General features: G+C 39.9%; 1 protein-coding gene across 1 annotated transcript in view; it reads left to right on the top strand.

The window, feature by feature from the left end:
• CFAP47 (cilia and flagella associated protein 47) overlaps positions 1-24,038 on the top strand; it is an 874,184-nt gene that overhangs the window by 496,323 nt on the left and 353,823 nt on the right. The window contains exons 47-49 of the mRNA XM_069757658.1: positions 3,909-4,105; positions 13,456-13,599; positions 15,623-15,796. Coding sequence (XP_069613759.1) covers positions 3,909-4,105; positions 13,456-13,599; positions 15,623-15,796 — 515 coding nt within the window. The remainder of the gene's footprint in view (positions 1-3,908; positions 4,106-13,455; positions 13,600-15,622; positions 15,797-24,038) is intronic.

Genomic DNA, 24,038 nt, shown 5'->3' with positions numbered 1-24,038 from the left:
GTGCACACTGGTGACACACAGATACCATCTATTAGATGTGCCTTTTCGGTGCAGCTGTGGGCTGCTATTTTTAGACTGGAAGGGAAAATATCAATGGCCCCTTACCAGTCTGAGAATACTAGCCCCCCCAGCTGTCCGCTTTAGAAAGACTGGTTGTCAAAAATGGGGTGAACACCACACCATTTTTTAAAATTATTTATTTAACCCCTTCATGACCTTGGGATTTTTCGTTTTTCCGTGTTCGTTTTTCACTCCCCTCCTTCCCAGAGCCATAACTTTTTTATTTTTCCGTCAATTTGGCCATGTGAGGGCTTATTTTTTTGCGGGACGAGTTGTACTTTTGAACGACATCATTGGTTTTAGCATGTCGTGTACTAGAAAACGGGAAAAAAATTCCAAGTGCGGTGAAATTGCAAAAAAAGTGCAATCCCACACTTGTTTTTTTGTTTGGCTTTTTTGCTAGGTTCACTAAATGCTAAAACTGAGCTGCCATTATGATTCTCCAGGTCAGTACGAGTTCATAGACACCTAACATGACTAGGTTATTTTTTATCTAAGTGGTGAAAAAAAATTCCAAACTTTGCTAAAAAAAAACATAAATAAATTGCGCCATTTTCCGATACCCGTAGCGTCTCCATTTTTCGTGATCTGGGGTTGGTTGAGGGCTTATTTTTTGCGTGCTGAGATGACATTTTTAATGATAGCATTTCGGTGCAGATACGTTCTTTTGATCGCCCGTTATTGCATTTTAATGCAATGTCGCGGCGACCAAAAAAACGTCATTCTGGCATTTTGAATTTTTTTCCCGCTACGTTGTTTAGCGATCAGGTTAATGCTTTTTTTTGTTTGATAGATCGGTCGATTCTGAGCACGGTGATACCAAATATGTGTAGATTTTATATTTTTTTTATTGATTTATTTTGATTGGGGCGAAAGGGGGGTGATTTAAACTTTTATATTTTTTTTATTTTTTTAACATTTTTTTCAACTTTTTTTTTTTTACTTTTGCCATGCTTCAATAGCCTCTATGGGAGGCTAGAAGCAGGCACAACCCGATCGCCTCTGCTACATAGCAGCGATCTGCTGATCGCTGCTATGTAGCAGAAATGGAGGTGTGCTGCGAGCGCCGACCACAGGGTGGCGCTCACAGCCACCGGCGATCAGTAACCATAGAGGTCTCAAGGACCTCTATGGTTACAATGGAGATGCATCGCCGACCCCCGATTATGTGACGGGGGTCGGCGATGACGTCTTTTCCGGCCGCCCGGCCGGATGCGGTAGTTAAATGCCGCTGTCTGCGTTTGACAGCGGCATTTAGCTAGTTAATAGGTGTGGGCAGATCGCGATTCTGCCCGCGCCTATTACGGGCACATGTCAGCTGTTCAAAACAGCTGACATGTCCCGGCTTTGATGCGGGCTCACCGCGGAGCCCTGCATCAAAGCAGGGGATCTGACCTCGGACGTACTATCCCGTCCGAGGTCATATAGGGGTTAAATAATTAAAAATACAGCATGAAGACCCCTCTATTCTTGATAACTAGCCTTGCTAAAGCTGACAGCTGAAGGTTGCAGGCTGGTTATCAATAATTCAGGAGAACCCACGCTGTTTTTTTCATTTCTTTAGAGCACAGGCGGCTGCTGATGAATACTCCCATCAGCTGCTGCCTGCTCTCGCTGTTATTAGCGGCAAGTGATGGGAGCTGTTGTCCCTTCAGCCTACACCAGTGACCGGAATTAAACTTGTTACCCCCGATCACAGCTGTGGGCTCATACTGACATTTTACAGCTTGGGAACCGTCTGACCAGCGGGAATAATTTTACAGCTGATCAGAATTAGTGTATGCTGCGCTGTCATGTACATGACAGTGTATCAAACACGGGATGTTGGGGGCCCCCAATTCAAGGGAATGGGGTCCGGGTACTGTTCTGGTACCCAAACCCGAACTTTTTGTCACTGTTTGGCCGAACACACCGAACGCAAACATTCAGGGGTCTGCACATCTCTACTGATTACCACTGATTGGCAGCTCTCCATGCACAAAGTGTATTTACAGAAGGCTGTAAGTAGTAGTTGGACCAGGAGGCACGAAACACCTAGTCCTGTAGTGATCATCTCCTTCTTATAAAACACTGATTTTATTTTAACAACAGCAGGCAGCCCAGTGAGTGATACATAGCTAGAATCAGGGTCTCAGGCACTACATCATGCTGCTCTCAGATTATATATGAAAAACCTGCTGACAATTTTTCTTTAAAACTGATTCTGAAGTGTCGCACTCTAATCGAAGCTATGGTAATATTCTTTGTGTGTTTATTTTGATATTGGCGTTATAAGCAATTAGCCTTTACATAATACAGTTCAGTTCATATTGCTATAAACATAATTTCCAGTTCTGAATAACAGGCATGTTATGAAAATTGTCATATTTTTGTGATGCTTAATTTACACAGGTGAACATTTCATTGTTTGAGAAAATGACTGTAATTCGGAAATTGATTTAGTCTATTACAGGTAATGTCACCATTGTAAGCTAGCAGCAGAAGCAGGATTGTACAAATCACACGTTCAGGGTGTTACGCTCTATTATGCTCTGTTTAAATTGGATAATGGTAACGATTTAAGTGAAAATTACTGATCACAGGATAAAGATTAAAGAAACTGGAGGGATTAATCACGTGCCTTAGAACTTCAGGATCATACTGTATGTTCTCTGGTTTTCGGGTAGTGTGGAAGCACAGACAATAGCTGTTTTCTGTTTGTTTCAGTATATAAGCTTGAATTCACAACGAGTTTATCAAACATTCACTTTTCTTTGCTGTTCTAAAGAGAACATTTGGGTTGTACACCCCACCAATTACAGAAGCGCAACCTATAATGTACAAATTAACAGTTTCAAAAGTCAGCGCTTCTTGCCAAAGGACAATGATCAAGAACATCTATCGATCGATTAAGTGATCAGTCGTTTTGTCTATCTCTTCATTGTCTGTCTCTCATTTCTATCTTTCTCAGCACGTAGAAGGAAATGTATCTCACTGTTTCTGTCCTACATAAAAAAATTGTCTGCCTGTGTCTTAAAAAAATATATATTACAGACTCATTTACTGATTTTCTTCTGCCCCTCTTCGAGCACTGTTCTATCCCAAATTTTCCATGCTCACTTTTCCAGCCATAAGAGCATGTGATCACTGCGGTCAATTACTGGCCTTACCAGTGAGCAACGCATTACCACTGCTGCCAATCCACACCACAGGAACAGGATGTACAGAACAAGATGCACAGTGATTGAATGCAGCGGTCACAAGCCCTCCTTTCTGGGAGAGGAAGCACATCTATCTAATATCTATCTATTTAACTATCTATCGATCTATCACATACCTATCTGTCTAACAGAAAATTGACACAATTACATTACTGGAGTACTTTGAGTGAGTATTAGACTCACAAATGTCTTAATCATGGTTTATACCCTACTGCTATGTTTAAAACTGTCATATCAAAGCCAATGAAAGAGCCAGGAAGCTGTGACTTCCAGCTCAGGCATCGTAGCAGTCCTACGACATCCTCCACGGGAAGAGTAAGTGAGGAGACTGTCAGGGGTCATGTGTCAGGGGTGTCGAGGAATGATGGCTCTCAGGTAGATGAGTATATATTTATTATTTACTTTTGTACCATTATGGTTCCATTTATTAAAAAAAGGGAAACATTATTGCAGTTTTCTGTATGGAAGTGAGAAAGACACAGTGTACTGGTTTCGAGTAAAATCAGAATGTTTTGAATTATTTAATGAATTACTCGGTGTTGCATTTGGAAACTAAGATGCATTGCATAAAGTTCTTGCCAAATACGCATTAGATATTTTTTTAGAGGGATGATATATTTGCTGAAATTATTTATTGTTTTGATTCAGATAAAGAAAAGGAAGTTTTATTCCCAGTAAAATTTGTCCCTGAGAAACCTGGCCGCTACACTTGCAAAATTTTGCTTCGTTCCTCTCATGATGTACGAGTCTACATGATTGAGTGTGTCGTCAACCCATGCAGCACGGAAACCAAATTGGAATTTATTACCCCGGCCTGTGAAGCACTGATTCAAGATATTCCAATAGTAAGTTACACCTCATGGCTTCATTATGTGTCATTTTACAATATATCTATCTTGAAGACTGGACTCATATCTGTTGCGGTTGATGAAGTGTTTGGTGTCAAAATGTTTGAAGTTAAGCTATATATCCACTGCATTGAGGGTCAAGTAGCAAAAAAGTTCGGATTTAACAGATACTTTAAACATTTCCAATAAACATCTAAAGTATTTATATTTACAGTTGGAAATTTTACATCATTTTCTATAGTTTAATTAAAGAGAAAAGTGCACCTCAAGTGATTTTATATTCATAACACAACAAACTGACAAGGTATTGAGCATTCCAGGGTCCAGCTCTCCGACACTGCTCCAGTCTGTTTGGCTCCAGCTGTGTCGTCACATTGACAGCTCACCTTGGCTGAGCCATTGAGCTCAAAGATTGGTGGCTCCTCAAATTAGGCCTCCACTGCAACCAAAACAACGAGACTGGATCACTTGTGGTTGCCAGACCTGGGAAAGGTGAATATTAGGGTGACAATGAGTTCTATAAAAAAAAATAGTTTTATTCAAAGTATCACTTCCTATAATTTTTACACATATTGATTTATAATATAGCTTTTTTAAAAAAAAAAAAAACATTTATTTTGGTTGTGTTTAAAAGGTGGCTCAATGTCAGCTCTTTACCACTAAATAGCCATTAACCCCTTCACCCCCGGAGCTTTTTCCAATTTTTCATTTTCGTTTTTTGCTCCCCTCGTTCCCAGAGCCATAACTTTTTTATTTTTCCATCAATATGGCCATGTGAGGGCTTATTTTTTGCAGGTTGAGATGTACTTTTGAAAGATACCATTGGTTTTACCATGCCATGTAACAGAAAACGGGAAAAAAATTCCAAGTGTGATGAAATTGCAAAAAAAGTGCAATCTCACACTTGTTTTTTGTTTGGCTTTTTTGCTAGGTTCACCAAATGCTAAAACTAACCTGCCATTATGATTATCCAGGTCATTACGAGTTCATAGACACCTAACATGTCTAGGTTATTTTTTATCTATGTGGTGAAAAAAAATTCCAAAGTTTGCTTAAAAAAAAAAAAAGTGATTTTCCGATACCCGTAGCGTCTCCAATTTTTGTGATCTGGGGTCATGTGAGGGCTTATTTTTTGCATTCCAAGCTGGCGGTTTTAATGATACTGTTTTGGTATAGATCTTTTGATCACCGTTATTGCATTTTAGTGCAATGTTGCGGCGACCAAAAAAACATAATTTTGGCGTCTTGATTTTTTTTCTCGCTACGCCATTTAGCGGTCAGGTTAATCCTTTGTTTTTATTGATAGATTGGGCGATTCTGAACGCGGCGATACCAAATATGTGTATGTTTGATTTTTTTTTATTGTTTTATTTTGATTGGGGCGAAAGGGGGTGATTTGAACTTTTATGTATTTTTTATTTTTTTTATATTTTTAATTACTTTTTTTTTACATTTTGGCATGCTTCAGTAGCCTCCATAGGAGGCTAGAAGCATGCACAACTCGATCGCCTCTGCTACATAGAGATGATGCACAGATCACCTCTATGTAGCAGAAATGCAGGGTTGCTTTGAATGTCGACCACAGGGTGGCGCTCAAAGCATTCGGCCATCAACAACCATAGAGGTCTCAAGGAGACCTCTGGTTGTTATGGCAATGCACTGCTGACCCCCGATCATGTGACGAGGGTCAGCAGTGCGAGTAGCACCGGCCGCGCGGCCGGGAGCGCTAGTTGAATGCTGCTGTCAGCGCTTGACGGTGGCATTTAACTAGTTAATGGGCGCGGGCGGATCGCGATTCCACTCGCGCTCATTGCGCGCACATGTCAGTTGTACAAAACAGCTGACATGTCGCTGCTTTGAGGTGGGCTCACCGCCGGAGCCTACCTCAAAGCAGGGGATCTGCCAGCTGACGTACTATTCCGTCAGCTGGCAGAAAGGGGTTAAAATAGGATTTGGGTAGTTTTAATATAGAGCAGCAATAAGGGACCCACAGCTCCTTGAAACTTTCTTCAATTTACTTATTTGTAAAGAATATTTAAATAAATTTGCTCTGATAAAATAATAAAGACTATACTCACCTCCCGTGCTGGCACTGTTCCCATGGTATCGGCCCTTCGACTCCAAGGGTTCCCAAGCAGCACTGGCATCACTGTCCCCGCCACCTGTTGAAATGATCAGGAAGAGGAAGTCAGGGATTAGCTGCAGCCCGGACTTCCTCTTCATATTCGATTTGTCTGAAGTTGGGGCAGTGATGCCAATGCTGATTGGATGCTGGTGTGATGAGGACGAAGGGCATTTTATTCCCAAAAAACATAAATTGGTGAGATCAATCAACATTGTGACTCTTGAAGTTGCTGCAACTATAGACAGGACTAATACCAGTGATAGAAAAGCAACCTACCTGTTTGCTGCTGCTTCTCAGTCTCATGGCCATGATCCAGACAGTCTCACATTGAATGGGGAATCTATTAGAAAGGCCCATTGCTGGCATAGAGTGAATGCAGCAAATGCTATCAAAGCTTCCTTCGATGGCAGTGGTCCTCTGACTGTACACTGTGATGGGAAAAGGCTAGCAAACCAGACTCACAATGAAACTGCTGAGCGACTGGCAGTACTAGTATCAGGAGGAGGAACTGAGAATTTTTTGTCAATCCCAGAGATACCTACCAGTAGATAAGCAGCACAAGCTAAGGCTATATTCAAGGTTCTGCGGATTGGCAGCTCTTGGATAAAATGAAGTTAATGCCATTCAACACATTCAGTAGTAACACTGGTACAAAGGCTGGTGCATACGTCCTCTTGCAACAGAAATTACAGAAAGAACTGCTGGGATTGCCATGCAGACAGCACATTCCTGAGCTAATTATTGCAAGCGTGTTTGATATATTGTGGCCGGCATTAACAGGTCCAAATATAAAGTAGTTTGAGAGAGTTTCAGCTGCCTGGAATAAACTAGATAAAAAACAAGTTTTCAGCTGGAATGGAAGATGACATAGTTTTAACTGAGCTAGTTCCACTTAAGGAGTGTTTAGTTCAGCTTGCACAATGCCATCCAAGAGATGATTACAAAGAATTTTTAATACTGTCTCCTGTTCCTTGGTACGCAGGCAAACCCAGACATACACATCAATACTCCAGGCACCTACCATCAGGCCTGATGGATGGCCAAAGTGATATACGCTCTGACGATCTTCATGTTTCATCACCAATTTTGCTTAACTTTGACAGAGTTAAAAAATCTCTATCAGTTTTGCACTTTTACTGTCTTCTTATATTGAAGCTTAGCAAAAAAAAGGAATCAATGTGCCTGTTGTACATCAGTGACATTATGGTGGGTCTGGCTTTTTTTTACATTGAAGTTCCAACCACAGAAAAGGTTGAGATAGTACTGGCTCGGCAGAAGGAAGGCAATGATGTCTGCTCAATTCATGTGCAGCTTGCCAAAGACCTTGTGTCACACAAGAAGTTTCATCACTTCATGGCCTCCAACATAAAATAAAAATGTTCATTTCACAAGGAAATAAACCAAGATTTTCTTCATCAAGATCCTTGTCTTTGGCACATTAAATGCAAGTTACATTGATCCATCCTCAAAAGTCACCGGATTGTAAATCATGAATGCATTATACTGATGAGTGCATTCAATTCGCCACTGAGCATTCAAGAAGACCAGAAACGGTCTGTTCTCCAGTGTGTGGAGAAGCATCACCATGACTATCCTGAACCAAATAAAGCGTGTTTCCTTAAAAAAAGTTAAACCACGAAACTACTGTAACATTGTACATTTACTCTGCTGAAAGACATTTATTGCAAATACTTGTTAGTTTTGTGATGACTGAGCCACCAGTTAATAATTTATTATTTATTTATTATTTATTATTATACATTTATATAGCGCCATTTATTCCATGGCGCTTTACATTTGAAAAGGGGGCAATATAGACAAATACAATAAACATGAGCAAAAAACAACGCACTAACAGGTAAAGAAGGAAGGAGGGCTCACAATCTACAAGATATGTTGCAGTGTTACAAAATGGGAATTATTTCCAGGGGTAAGACCATAAAATTTGCACAAACATGGTTTGACTGGCAACCTACTGAGTAGATACTCATTTTGTTTTAAGTATACAAAATCATTTGGGTTCTATCTTTCTTTAAGTGGAAAGCTCTTTTTACCCCTTCACGACATGTGCCGTACATGTACGGCGCATTGGCATGTCTCTCCCTTTGATGTGAGCTCCAGCACTGAGCCCACATCTTTCCAAACACATGTCAGCTGATTTGAACAGCTGATATTTGTCCCTCACAGCCATGGGTGGAATCGCGATCCACCCGCAGCTGTTAGGGTATGTGCACACGTCAGGATTTCTTGCAGAAATTTTCCTGACAAAAACCGGACATTTCTGCCAGAAATCCGCATGCGTTTTTACCGCGATTTTGACGCATTTTCGGTGCGTTTTTGTACGTTTTTCCCAAATGCATAGAATTGCGGGAAAAATGCAGAAAATCCGCAAAAATAATGAACATGCTCATTTTTTTACCGCGATGCATTTTTTTCGCGGAAAAAAAGCATTCATGTGCACAAAACATGCAGAATGCATTCTAAATGATAGAATGCATAATGTATGCGTTTTTAATGAGTTTTGTATAGCATTTTTAGCACGAAAAAACGCGAAAAAACCGCGAAAAAACCTGAACGTGTGCACATGGCCTAAATCTGTTAAATGCCGCTGTCAATCTCTGACAGCGGCATTTAATATGATCGCTCCGGAAGTGCGTCACTAATCCCACCCATCGGCACCCGTGTCATAACCGTGGGTTGCTGATGGGTTGGCTTGACAACCCGGGGTCTGCAACCCATCCGGCGCTCATAGGAAGTGAGGATTTCTGCTACATAGGACAGGGCTCCAGCCCTGCTCTGTGTAGCACAAGCGATCGGATGATTGCAGTTTCTAGTCTCCCATGGAGATTACTGAAGCAAGTGAAAAGTGAAAAAAAGTTTTAAAAATTATCAAAAAATACAAAAGTTCAAATTACCCCCCATTCGCAACATTCAAAATAAAACAATAAAAAACAATAAAAAATACACATATTTGGTGTCGAGTTCAGAATCGCACAATCTAGCAAGATATAAAAAGGATTAATATGATTAGTAAATGACGTAGGAAAAAGTCAAAATACCTGAATTAAATTTTTTTGGTCACTGCAACATTGCATTAAAATGCAATGACGGTAGATCAAAAGATCCTATCTACACCAAAATGGTATCAATAAAAACGTCAGCTTGGCAGGCAAAAAATAAGCCCTCACCCATTTCCAGATCACAGAAAATGGAGACGCTACGGGTATTGGAAAATGGCGCAATTTTTATTTTTTCTAAACAAACTTTGGATTTTTTTTCACCACTTAAGTTAAAAATAACTTAGACATGTTTGGTATCTACAAACTCACAATGACCTGGAGAATCATAATTGCAGGTCAGTTTTAGCATTTGGTGAATGTGGTAAAAAAGTTGCACTTTTTTGCAATTTCACTGTACTTTTTTTCCCGTCTTCTAGTACACAATATGGTAAAACCAATGGTGTTGCTCAACAGTACAACTCGTCCTGCAGAAACAAGCCCTCACATGGCCATATTGACAGAAAAATAAAAAAGTTATATCTCTGGAAAGCAGGGGAACAAAAAACAGAAATGCAAAAATGAAAATGGTCTGCGGCGTGAAAGGGTTGAATAAAGAAAATTATCCCAATTAATACACAGCAGATTTCAATTGCATAACGCAGATATTCTATGCCAGTGATGAAAAAAAGAAGATTACAGGAAGGCACACCTCTTAATGAATTTGGCTTACAATCGTCTGGCTTCAAAGTATTAAATAAAACTCTATATTAGTGTTTTCTTCCTTTTACATTGCCTTTTTGAGCTTCAATACTCTTCTCCCAAAAAGAAAAATGTATTGGTTAATTGTCAAAATTATATTTGCTAGCTTTTGGAGCAGAGAGGCATCTTCCTCAGGCATATCTCCAAATTAATGACTGACCGGCACAACTTGTAAAGGTGGCCTGTCCTTTCGCTTGTGTATATATGAATTATAGGCTATTATGTGATTTGAATGCTGCATTTTTTGTATCTTTTTTTCCAGTGACAAGCTCTTTTTCTAGTTGTCAGATTTCTGAGGTCACCTGCAGTGTTGGAGGAAGGAAGCGTCTTTGATATCTACCATGCACTGTATATAGAGGAGAGGAGATGCTGGTTCCCTATCTGTTACTTATACTTACTAGATTTAGCAGCAATAGCAGCATCTCTATGTGCTTCTGTCTCTCCATAGCTCCTCTCCTCTCCGAGCTCTATGAAGACATTTTTTTCTGCAGTAAGGTTTATTTCTTTTTTTTCTCTTCTGCTATTGACTTATGAAGAAAATGGTCATGGCAAGAAATCTTGCTGTCTAGTACCACCAATTGATGGTAGCTTCTCTATACATCAGTGTCTGACCATTTAATGAGTCTTACAACTTGATATTTAGTCAAACTTAAGTCTTCTTCAAAAAGAAAAGTCACCCATCTCCAGACAACTGGTTCAAGTCTGGGTTTACCATCCATGACTGCAGCAGACTGGTTTACAGCCTACTTAAAGTGAAGCTGTCATCAGGTTTTTGCTGCCGCATCTCAGATCAGCACGATGAAAGGTCGGACCTTGATTACAACGATGCATCTTTTACTGGGCTGCTTAGTGCAGTTTTGATAAAATGACTGCACATCTTACAGTTTTCTGAATGTTAAACTCTGTATAACCCCATCACCACCACTGATTGGTGGATTTCATAGACAAAAAGCTGCCAATCATTGGTGGTGCTGGGTTGTACACACTTTGTGCATATGAAGGTTTACATGCTACAGGCTTACTAGTGCTATAGTCATAAGCTCCTGCTGTTAAAAAAATTGAATCAAGCACTCTGTCTCTACATCATGCTGATCTCAGATAGGGGCCAAAAACCTGATGACAGGTCCCCTTTAAACATGATGTCATCATAGACAGATCAGAAATCTACCAGAAAGGCTATTCTTCCCATTCTCAACATCGAGTGTCTGTTTTTTTAAAAATATTAAAATAAATTGATAACTCTTTAATAAATGTAGTTTGGGTCCTGAATCAGCAATGTCTTTCAATTTCCCTACTTTAGCATTTCTGCAAACTAGCAGGAACAGTCTGGATCTTCTGGTCTGGAAGCCAGCAAGAAACCCTAAAGAGAAGAAAGACATGAATTTCAAATTCCGAAGTAAATTATATGTACCTCTCTAATGTCCCAAAAAACAATACAACTTCTCCCATATAAGGCGTCATAGTACCCCATCAATGAAAAAGAAAGTTATGGCTGCCGTCACATGATGGCAGGGCACCGATGGGTTGACATGACAACCCAGGGTCTGCAGGAGACCTGTGTGGTTGTCTATAGAAACTATTGAAGCAAATGAAAAGTTGAAAAAAATGCTTTTAAAATTGTAAAAAAAATAAAAATAAAAGTTCAAATCACCCCTTTTTACCCCATTCAAAATAAAACTCTAAAAAAAAAACCCAAAAAACATTTGGTATTGCCACGTTCAGAAACGCCCAATCTATAAAAATATAAAAAGAATAAATCCGATCTGCATACGGCGTAACAAGAAAAAAAAAATGATATCTCCACAATTCCTTTTTTGCTTGCAATACAGTGCAATAACAGGCTATGAAAACATTGCATCTACCACAAAATGATATCAATGGAAATGTCAGGTCAGCACGCAAAAAATAAGCTGTCAGCCCCAGATCATGAAAAATGGAGACGCTACGGGTGTCAGCAAACGGCGCAATTGTTTTTTAATAAACTTTGGGTTTTTTTTAGCACATAAGTAATAAAGAACCTATACATGTTTGGTATCTACAAACTTGCAATAACCGTTTTAGCTTTTAATGAACATGGTAAAAAAAAGTGGTATTGCACTTTTTTGCGATTTTACAACACTTTGAGTATTTTCCCATTTTCCAGTACACTATTTGGCAAAACCAATAGTGTTGTTCAAATCTGCAACTCATCACACAAAAAACAAGCCCTCATACGGCCATATTGATAAAAAATAAAAAAGTTATGGCTCTTGGAAGAAGGGGAGGAAAAAACGAAAGCCCAAAAATGGAAAATCCCAAGGTGGTGGAGGGGTATTAAAGTTGCCTTTTAGTATTAAGACTTTAAAAAATGTTCTTATCACCTTGGAAAGTTGTTTCATTTAAGTCATTCCAATATACAGTAGTTTTTAGAAAGTGTTGTCACCTGTACCTTGCAGTAATACTAAGATCTCAGTACTCCAAAAAAGTGGCAAATGTAAAATCAGGGGAAGTTTAGAATTGAAATAGGGATTTGCTTTGGTGTTTTCTTCAAATCATGTATCACGTGCCACCCCAATCTCTACACTATATAAAAATAAAGATTATTATTATTTGACTGGCTTGAAGTGTATTTAATTTTTGTTTTTGCCAAATAGTAGTAACCATCATCGTTGATGAGTATCATACATATTTTTTCTTTAACATTATAATTTATGGTGCTTAATATTACATCATTTATTACTGCCATTCATTATGACATTTCAAGTGTGACCAATTACACAAAACATAAATTGAACATTTTCTCAGTTAATTATTACAGCTGAATAAGCTTTTTTTGTATTATTTATTCTGCTTTTTGACTTTGCTAGTACACTTATATGTAGCCTTGCAATACATTTTCCCCCTGTAGTGTGTATTTATTATGGTCAATTCCTGGTTCATTTCTGTTCTTATTCATTGTATTGTGTTGTTCTTCATTACAGTGTTTTCAAGATGCCTATTTGTACAAGCCCCGGAGCAAGTTAAATGATCTGAAAGTTTCTAATTAACTTATTAACCGTTCTGTAAATGCATCCTGTACATACATAACACCATGATTTTTTTGTCTTGTAACTTAATCATCCACAAAGACTTTGCCCTAATTCATATTTGTGTTTCTGCCTAATTTGTATTTAAGCTAAATTTTCTTATGAAGAATATTTTGCCATTTTTCATACAAAAAATAGCGTTTTATAACAATAATGCAAATAAAAAGAATCAAAGATGGCTTGTGTCCTTTTACAGAAAATATAGCCTTTGAAGTGTTTTAGTGCGCTATTAATGGGGATCAGTGGATCTGTTCCACATCATTAGCTAGATGTAATATAATTAAAGTATGTCTGGGTTGGCGTAATAGCGATCATTAGACATCTTTATTCTCTAAGTCTGTTCTTAGTGCTTTTTTAGGTCATAATAATAATAACCATTTCTTTATTTTTTCTTTTTAGCATAATATGACTCAACAAAACTGGAAACTGAAAGCCATTCTACAAGGAGATCGATTCTATGGGCCTTCATTCTTACACATAGCAGCAGGAGAAACAGCACAGTATTCTTTAATGTTTAAGCCTACTGTCGAATGCTGTAGCGCTGTAAGTATTGTGACTTTTAGTGGAAGCAAAAGATAAAGAACATTTTGCTATTTTTATAAGCAGGGCAAATAACATCTAAATGTGAAAAGTTCTTATACATCTTTTATTTGGTCCGAAAAAAGGAAAAAAAATTAATACAATAAGTTGGAAATGTTATATGTCTTTTTTAAGACTGACCTTAATGTAAAAAGTATGCATGACTATTTCTAACTGAGTGTACATTTTATTTTTATTAAGAAAAGGCAATGAAAATGCTAGTATTGACATTGCCAATTCTTCTTTTAATTTGTTTTTAAACCTATTCTAACATCTACAAGTTGGATTCTACTTAATCATATAAAAAATAAGATTCGCTATTTCAAATACCGTATTTTTCGGACTATAAGACGCACCGGACTATAAGGCGCACCCAGGTTTTAGAGGTGGAAAATAGAGAAAAAAATATTTGAAGCAAAAAAAGTGGTAAAATATTTAATAACATACTATTATATATATAATAACACCACATATAATAGTATGTTATTATATTGGAAGCTGCGGGACCAGTGTGGTGTGTGAAGTACTATATGAAGATGCTGGAGGGTGAGTATAAGAATGGGGCACAGGGCTTATATTTAAAGCACCACTCCAGCACTGCAAAATAACACTGGAGTGCTGCTTTAAAATCCAATGGGAGAACTATATCTCCCAGCATGTCCTGCAGATCCTATGACATGCTGGGAGTTATAGTTCACTAAAGAAGTGGCAGAGTGCTTTATTGTGTTTTGGAAAGACTAACCTCTTAATTGTGGCAGCCAGCCACACTGTGGTGAGGTAAAAGCATCCCATGACTGCACACAGAGCCCTCCCTCTTGTTGCATTTCCACAGCACAGGTAATGGAAGCCAGCAGATTCTAGTGTTGGAGTCTGAAGGACCTGTGATGATGTCAAGAAGAGGGAGGGCTCTGTGCTGCCATGTGATGCTCCAGCCTGCCCCCATCTGACATCATCACAGGTCCTCCTTGTGCACACTGCACAGCACTCAGCTCCAGCCCAGGAAGGTACAGCGATCTCCTCTCCCCAGGGACCCTGCTGCTGCTGCTGCCTCCTCCTCCCCCGGACACACGGATCTCCCCAGCTGCTGCAGGAATCAGCGCAGGGGAAGCCATGTGTGTCCCTGCTTAAGTGCAGTATTCATTTGCTGCTCCCAGCTCACAGCTCAGCTCATAGGTGGGCGGGGAGTAGCTAATGAATATTCACTGCACTTAATCATCGAGACCACATGGTTTCCCCAGCACTGGTTCCGGCAGCGGGGACATCCTGAAGTGGGATAACAGTGCGATCCCACTCACTGCTGCCCCCCCTCCCCACATGCTACATCCGTACCATAAGACGCACCCACATTTTCCTCCCAAATTTGGAGGAAAAAAAGTGCGTCTTATGGTCAGAAAAATACGGTAATTATTACAAGGGTGTAAAATAAGCGTCTTTTTATTAAGAACAAGGATATGTAGGAATTGGTTTCTAAAGAATAATTCATTACTTGTGCATTTAATCATTCATCTGCTTATTGCATCAAATATTTATTCATGTTGGTAAATTACTTTTTACCCACTGGTCGGCTAGCAGCAGTGAATTGCACCCAACGCATTTGCCAGGACTGGAGACCAAATGTACTCATTGTGCTTTTAATTAATATTTTTGTCTAAAGTCCCCAAAAAATACAATCTGAAATCAATGTAAATCATTGAAATTGTTAAGCGCTTAAAAATGTGTTTAGATACATTTTTTTTATAATAACTCAACATTTTTGTTTAAAACAAACAATACTTTAACATGAACTGAAAAGTTATAGTGATAACGTAAATCTATGAAAACATATTCTTATTTATTGACTTGGTTAAATTAATGTAAAACAAAATCTTGAGGAACATCCAAAACTCAGTTCTTTCTGTTCTGTAAATTAATTGTTTGTAAGGAGCCGTTTGGAAATTAAAAAATGAAACTTTACAGCCAAAAGCTTAACACCTTCCCATTTTAACAGGGTACACTAATTCTTCAAAATGAAACAGATGGTACTGAACATATATTTGGCCTCAAAGGTATTGGCCAAGAACCCCTGGCTCTTGATCATATCGTGATAGATTGCCAAGTAAGACAAATTACTCAGAAGGTCCTTATGGTACCCAATTATACCAATGCCAGACTGACTTTCAAGGTAAGGTTTAGAAATGTTAGATACTGGAAGTTTTAAGACGTTACCCATTGTGTTTCCTTGTTATTTTTTAGTTCTGTTTCTGAAAAAAAATATTGTTTAATTAAATCATTCAATTATCTTAAAAATATGAGTTATATTTGTAAGACTCTGTCTACATATCCAGTTGTCATCCATTTATAATGAATCCATCGCTAAAATAAATGGATTAATTATAAACAGAGCAAAAATGGATGCACACTTCCAAAAGCAGAATTAACTACTGTACAGTGCCTTGAAAAAGTATTCATACCCTGTGAACTTTTACACATATTTTCACATTACACCCACAAACTTAAATGTTTTTTGGGGGGATTTGGGATTGTATGTGATATACCAACATAAAGTAGCAAGTCCTGTATATGTGAAGTGAAAAGGAAATGAAATAGGGTTTTCAAAATATTTTAAAAATGTAAATCTGAAAATTGTGACATGCTTTTGTATTCAGTCCCCTATAGTCTGATACTTTGTAGGACCACCTTCCACTGCAATTACTTCTGCAAGTCTTTTGGGGTATGTCTCTATCAGATGAAATTTATGTCCATTCTTCATTGCAAGCTCGCTCAGTGAGATTGGATGGAGAGCGTCTGAACAGCAGTTTCCAAGTCTTGACATAGATTCTCAATAGGATTTAGGTCTGGACTGTGAATTGGACATTCGAATATGCTATAATGCAAACCATTTCATTATAGCTCTGGCAAAATGTTTAGGAATGTTGTCCTGCTGGAAGGTGAACCTACACCCCAGTCTCAAGTCTTTTGCAGCTTCTAACAGGTTTTCCTCCAGGGTAGCCCTGCATTTAGCTCCATCCATCTTCCCATCAACTCTGACCAGTTTCCCTGTCCCTGCTGAAGAAAAGCATCCCCTCAGCATGATGCCATGAAATAATTTGTTCTATCTGCTACTGTCATTGCTGTTGCAGGTCATATTTAAGTGCAACAATTAGCTATTATTTTTCTTCTGCCGCACAGTGTCATCTATTTCAGTAGATTTTTATATTCATAAATTTTTTTCATTTCACTTCCTCAACGCAGTTGTGTTTTCTTTACAATTTATTGAAATCTTTTTGCACTTACCATGCTTGAGCCACAAGTTCCATTATTATAATTATATAATTTTTCAGACTGCTCATTAACTGGTGTCAGAGAGGTTTTTATCTGTTTGGCTATTACCTAGCACAATTAATTTACAGTTAGGTCCATATATATTTGGACAGTGACAACATTTTTCTAATTTTGGTTATAGACATTACCACAATGAATTTTAAACAAAACAATTCAGATGCAGTTAAAGTTCAGACTTTCAGCTTTCATTTGAGGGTATCCACATTAACATTGGATGAAGGGTTTAGGAGTTTCAGCTCCTTAACATGTGCCACCCTGTTTTTAGAGGGATCAAAAGTAATTGAACAATTGACTCCAAGGCTATTTCATGGACAGGTGCAGGCAATCCATTTGTTATGTCATTCTCAATAAAGCAGATAAAAGGCCTGGAGTTGATTTGAGGTGTGGTGCTTGCATTTGGAAAGTTTTGCTGAGAACTAAACATGCGGTCAAAGGAGCTCTCCATGCAAGAGAAACAAGCCATCCTTAAGCTGCGAAAAACAGAAAAAACCCATCTGAGAAATTGCTACAATATTAGGAGTGGCAAAATCTACAGTTTGGTACATCCTGAGAAAGAAAGCACTGGTGAACTCATCAATGCAAAAAGACCTGGGCTCCCACAGAAGACAACAGTGGTGGATGATCGCAGAATAATATATGGACCTAACTGTATATTAGTGCTATATACCTTGCAACTCATTTTGCCACTGTTTTGCCATACTCTAATTTATAATATTTCCTGCAACGCAGTCATTTTTTATTAAATTCGATATTCTTTACTTTTAGCATGTTTGAACAGGTTTTGCTCCCTCGTCACATTCTGCATGGCATAATTTTTGGGGTTGGCGCAGTTGTTAGTAATTGCATTATTATTATATTTTAAGAATCCGTGCGTCAATTTTATTCTCGAGTCATCTGCAAAAATGGAGCATTTTTCATCAGTTTCTGGTCTACTTGCCTGTTTTTACCATTTGTGTGTCATCCATTTTTCTCATGTTGAAAAAAAAATGATGGTGGTTTCCCAAACTTTTCCTAGAACCAATCAATGATAGACGGACAGTAGCAACTGACATGGTATGTGTGTGCGGTCCATTTTTCTGCAGACCTGTTCATTTTATTGGGCGAGTTTGGTTTAAAATGCAGACCAATGCAGGATATGAAGAATCCCATAGAATTTAATGTAATGGATGCATACCAGGTAAAAAAATTGTCTCAGTGTCAATTCTGTCACACTAGGGTGCGACCCATCTTAATTGTCTGTGGTCAAATTGGTTCTCTAGGAGAGAAAGTACGTGCACGGAGGAAAGAATCACAGAACACAGTGGATCGTGTCACAAATGGTTCTCGCCTGGTTTAATGGTTGTAGATTGCCTCCTTTTATAGGAGTAAAGCACATTACATCATTGGGTTTTTCCAACTTAACACTTATCAGAAAACTCTTTTGATCTTTACATGTTCTATGTTATTATTTTTATTACTATAGTACCATAATTCTAATGATTATTACTTTTAATCTATTCCTGTACCATTATCGCCCTAATGGCGCCTTTTGGTCAAGCTGACATCTGTCTCTGCACGTATTCTACTTATCTTTGGTTTATTGGCGATCGATTCACTTTCGTGCAGATACATTTACTCTAGATAAGGGTAGGGGATTTACACAGCCTTTCTTAAAGTCCATCTGGATACTGGGTGTATCCTGGTACATCCTGGTACAGAGTGATCAACAGAATTTAGTCTTATAATAGAGAATCAGAAAACCTTAAAGCTACATGAATCTAATATATATATATATATATATTCAGCAAAGCGTCCATATAAGTTTGATTTCAGTATATCTTCATATGCCATATAGTCTCTCCATAACAGTTCCCCCTTTGGAGATATGCAGAATCAAAAACCCTAATCTCGTCGAACCTATCGATCTGCTCCTTTGCGCCTAAATCTGAAGCCTATCTAACTAACTAATTTTCACCGTATAAACGAGACGGTCCATCTCTAGTAGATGGACCCCCTCCTAACGGACTTTGCACAGGAGTCAGATCCTAGTCTCTCCCTCATCGGCGTGCTTCAGGCAGACGTATTCTGGGGGAGGTGGATATGGCAGTCCTCTCATGGTCTCACAGCAGCATCTTTCGTCTATGGGATCTTCAAAGTCAGCATGCATGGTCATCACTGTGGTTTCCATGGTTGTCATCATCATTTTCTTAAGGCATGGAGCTAAGCAACATAGAATTAAGGCTAATATAATCAAAACACTTAGAATAGCTATTTATTCCAAACTTTGTGAGTGCTCTTTGCCACCCATCCCACCACCCAAACCAGGTGTCCCATTGATCCTTTACCCCTGAATTTTGGGCTAATTCTTCTGATAGGTCAGTAAGGCCTTTAAGTGCCCTGGTTATGCTTCCGTCCGGAGCAGTGTTGTTAGGGATGTAAGTACAACAGCTAGTACCTATCATTTTGCAGACTCCACCTTTCTCTGCTAGGATCATGTCTAGGGCCATCCTGTTCTGGAAGGCCATGATGGATGTGGGACCTAATTGCTCAATAAGTCCCTTTATAGCATCTCTAGTAAAATTAACAAATCTCTGCTGATTATAGTATAGGTAATTTATCCATTTTACATTCTTATTTACCCCAATCATGGGGATTATTGACTCAAACCCAGCTGCTACCTCATTTCTGGCTTTGAACTCGTTAGGTACTCCCTGTGGGACCCCAATAGTATCTATATAGATGTGGGGGTCAAAAGAACCTCGTAGCTCCCTTTTTACTTTTTGGGGCAGGTGGTCTTCTTGGAGTACTTGGTCCCAGCTAGGTAGATCAAATATATGAAAGGGCATAAGGGCTTTTACCATGACACATTGTCCTTCCCATGGGGTATTAAGTCTAGGCCTGATTTTCATGTCTCCACATAGCCAATATACATCAGGCAATTGGTAAATTTGTCCTACAAACAAGGAATCATTGTATGGAGTGCCTTCCTGGAGCGGGATCACTTGGTTATTACAGTATTCAGGTGGTAAGTTATCTACCTGTCGTCCATCACCTTTTCTTTGGAAACAGGTGTAATTCCCTGGATAGGGGGTAATCCCATGGCCAGTTGGTTCACTACTTTGGTAAGGAGGGTATAAGTGGGATACAGTTTGGCATTTATGTGAGTTACCAGGTTGGTTATTCATGTACAGAGATAAGGCACATAAGAATCCCTCCTCATCCACCCGTGGGTCTATTGGGAATGGTACTGTGCCTAAATGGGGTCTGGCGGTGGTACAAGCTATGCATGAGGAGCGATTTGCATTAGTAACAGTGTATCTTACCCACTCTAGCCAGACATTGGAGTCAGAGAATCCTGTTTCTATAGCAAGCTTATCCTCAAAGGTTAGATCTACTAGGAATTTGGCTCCTGGTATGGGGTCATTGTTCTCTACATCTTCAGATATAGACCTGGAGGCAAGATTTTTCAATCGAAATTTTCCCATTTTGTCACCTTCCCCTTCCCTACCAAGCTTTGTACTCGAGCCTAGTACATATAACCCTTGGTCATTTTCTGAGGGATTGTCAATAGTGAGGTAGAGAATTATGCATCCCTCCTTGGGACAGTGGGTGGCAGGGATAGGGAGAATTGAACCCAGATCCCCTCTCTTGCCTTTGAACGGGGCTTTGGTCAGAGACATATGGGTGATTAAGCTGGCCCCCCATTTGTCTGTGCGTTGCAGGGCTAGGGCTGGTTGATATCCCCAATTTCCTTCTCTGGTGTGCCACCCAACAAGTGTCCAATCTTCACAGTTTGACCCCTCCCCCCTTTCAGCTGGGCCAAAAAGTAACTATCCCCTCTTCAAGGGAGATGACCCCTTGAGTACTGGCTACTGCTGGGGTCAGGTAAAGGATAAGTATCAGATGGATGAAGGGTGGCAGCCACCACTGGCCTCTGGATCTGGATCCGGCACCTTCTTGCAGTGGGAAGCGTGGATCCATGTGGGCTTTCCTCTAAGCTTCACAGCTGTGGCAGTGGTCAACAGGACTTGGTACGGGCCGTCGTATCTGGGCTCGAGGGTGCGTCTGTTAACCTCTTTGTCAGGACCCAATCACCGGGCTGGATCTGGTGGGTTCCTTCTAGGTCCTCAGGATCTGGGATGGATGAAAATACTCGAGAATGTATTTTAGTCAGGTGTTTAGTTAATTCAATCACAAACTTAGTCAAAGTGTCATACTGCATAGACAACCGCTGTGGGAAGTGCAATCCTAACCTGGGGGCACTTCCAAACAGGATCTCATATGGGCTGAGTTTGGTAGGGCCAGATGGTGTGTGCCTGACACTAAACAGTGCAAAGGGAAGACTCTCGTGCTATGGTTTCCCTGTCTCTTGTGCTGCTTTCAGCAATTTGCACTTCAATGTCCCATTTAACCTCTCAACTTTGCCACTGCTCTGCGGGTGGTATGGAGTGTGTAGAGCTAACTCGGTCCCGAGTGCGTCCCATATTTCTTTTGTGAGGTTATCAGTGAATGCAGGCCCTTGGTCACTTTCTATGGTTTCTGGGAGCCCATACCTGCAAACTATCCTTTGCTGACTGGTTTTTGACTGGAAAGGGGGCATTTTTCCTATATGACCTCAGTTACACAACATTGCGTATTACCTCCCTGTTGTTGTAGCTTCTTGGCATCTGGAAGGCTTCTGGTCATCCTGGGAAGAGATCAGCACACACGAGCACATACATTTCTACCTGATGGTAGTTGTATGATGGCAGTCTACAGTCATTGAAACGGGTAGAGAGGCTTGGGCATGTGTCTGTAGTGCATTGCCTATACTACCTGTGTTGTGCAATGGGGTACATGCCTGAGTAGAATCCAAAAGGGAGCATTATGAAATTGTGAGTGACCCTTTCCTCTTCCGTGGCACAAATGTTCTTAGACCAGTGTATCGGGTTGTGAGCCCCTTGGGTCGTCACAGAGTACACATATCTTGGCAGACACGCCCGCTGTCCCACCTTCCACAAACCTGCATAGTCCCAAGTACCACTCTGTGACCAGACCTTTGACTCCTTCCCGGTGGAACCCCGAGTCAGAGCCTGTAAGATACTGAAGGTCAACTGGTTATACTTAGTGCTTACCATGGTCCGTAGAGGTGCCTCAGGGGTCTCGTGTCGCCATCTTCCGGCAGCTCCTGTGGCTGCTTGGACCTCCTTGTTCGTGCCTCGTGCCTTGTTGGTAGAGAGCTTCCTGTGTGACCTTACCTCAACTATGGCAACCTCTTTCGGGAGCAGTAGTTCGTCCATCACCTGCTTAATGAGGTACCAGTGTTTGACAGGAATGTCTGCTGCTGTAAGAAAACCTCTTGCCCGCCATATGGGGCCAAACTTGTGGGTCACTCCAAAAAGATACTCTGATGTCACATTAATGTTGCAGTGCTTCCCTTTTGCCCCTCTAAGCGCCTCAATGAGTGCCGTCAACTCCACTTCTTTTTTGGAGATGTAAGAAGGGAGTGTTTCTGCTTCTATTACCTCATGCTGTGTGACCACTGTATATCCAGCATAGAACCGTCCATCCTTTCCGATGCTCCTTCCACCATCTACAAAAAGCTCAACATCTGGATTAATGAGAGGTACACGAGAGACATATGAGAAAACTGCAGTGGCTTGAGCCATAAGGGCTATACAATATACAGAAACAGCAAAAGCACAGTATTTTACTATTACTCCTTTCCCCCCCTTTTGAATCCACTAGAGAAGAAAAAGTTTCCCTGGCACAGTGCCAAAAATTTGAAACTTCAATAACTTAACAACTAAGCAAAAGCAGAAAATTTTGTTCATAGGGCACCACGTACTTGGGGCATAGAATCTATGTGCAAATTTTGGACAGTTGGCAGAGTGCCAATTCTTCATACATTTACTGAGCTGTCTTATCTGGCACACTTTTTATTGCTCTTCGAGTGCTTTCAAACAACTTTCCTTTCCCTTCTACAATTTCTCTTATCAGTCTACAGTGAACATTTCTTTACAACCTATTCAGTAGTTCCTTCTTATCAACATGCTTATATATTCTAAATCAACATGACATTGCCCTCTATTGATCTGTCTCTGTGACAGGTTCTACATTTGAAATCCACAGAGGAAAGCAAAGTGTTTTGCAATCTGGACGTAATCTTCTGGTCTCCCTCTGTTCAGGGGGCACCTGAATGGTATGTTACTGGGATACCAGAGATTATTGTCCTCTATGTGACTCAACACGGTTCCCGGGGTCCACAGAATGGTCCCATGAACGTTAAGTCGGAAACACTTCAGCTCAGGGAATCTTTCTGACAGAGGTCCAAACCCAGTGTTCTCTTGGCTATAGCCGGGATGTACCGTTTTTACGATCCACCACCCTTCTGGCGAAATGGCCAGCATCAGGCCGACCTTGCAATCTGGGCACGACATCTTCAAAGTTTGTGCTGGGGGTCGGCCTTTTCTAATGTTCCAAGTAATCCTAATTCCTATCAACCATGAAAACACAAAAAGTCCCAGAAAAACAAAAGCAAACCCTTCAGTATAATACAGATTAATGTACTTCAATGGTTGTTCACAATACTTGGCACTATATTCCATATGGGTGAAACATCAGAACCTATATACGTATGTGTGTTAGAAAGGAGCTCTATTTCCAACGCATATACACTTGGCGTGAAAAAGAAGAAAAAGAAAAACCTAGCTGTCTGAATTCTGATACTCTCTATTTCCTAAAAACAAAAACCCATACAACAATCTGCAAAGCATTCAGCACAGTTGTTCACTTGCAGCCTCCCCAAATATCAGTTAGACAAGTAGCAAATATTTGGTTTCAGCTTATCTCATACACATGTGACTATGTGTTTCACTGTTAGTGTTCCTCAGTTTTGTCCTGGCACCAATCGGCCAAGGACCACACCTAATTGGATTCCCTTATACAAGCAGGATTTTTATGCTTAAATCCTTATTTATCATACATACGTCTTGCAAACGTCAAACAGGGAATCTCATATATCAATCATTCTCTTTCACACACAGTTATTCTCCTTAGCTAATACTAATTTCATTTTTGCAGCTACCGGATTCTCACTGCCTGTCCTTATCTGTGTACTATGA

Source organism: Ranitomeya imitator, chromosome 3 (assembly GCF_032444005.1).
Source record: "Ranitomeya imitator isolate aRanImi1 chromosome 3, aRanImi1.pri, whole genome shotgun sequence".
Taxonomy (NCBI): Eukaryota; Metazoa; Chordata; class Amphibia; order Anura; family Dendrobatidae; genus Ranitomeya; species Ranitomeya imitator.
Note: the sequence above shows the minus strand (reverse complement) of the source record. Positions and strands in the feature narration are given on the sequence as shown.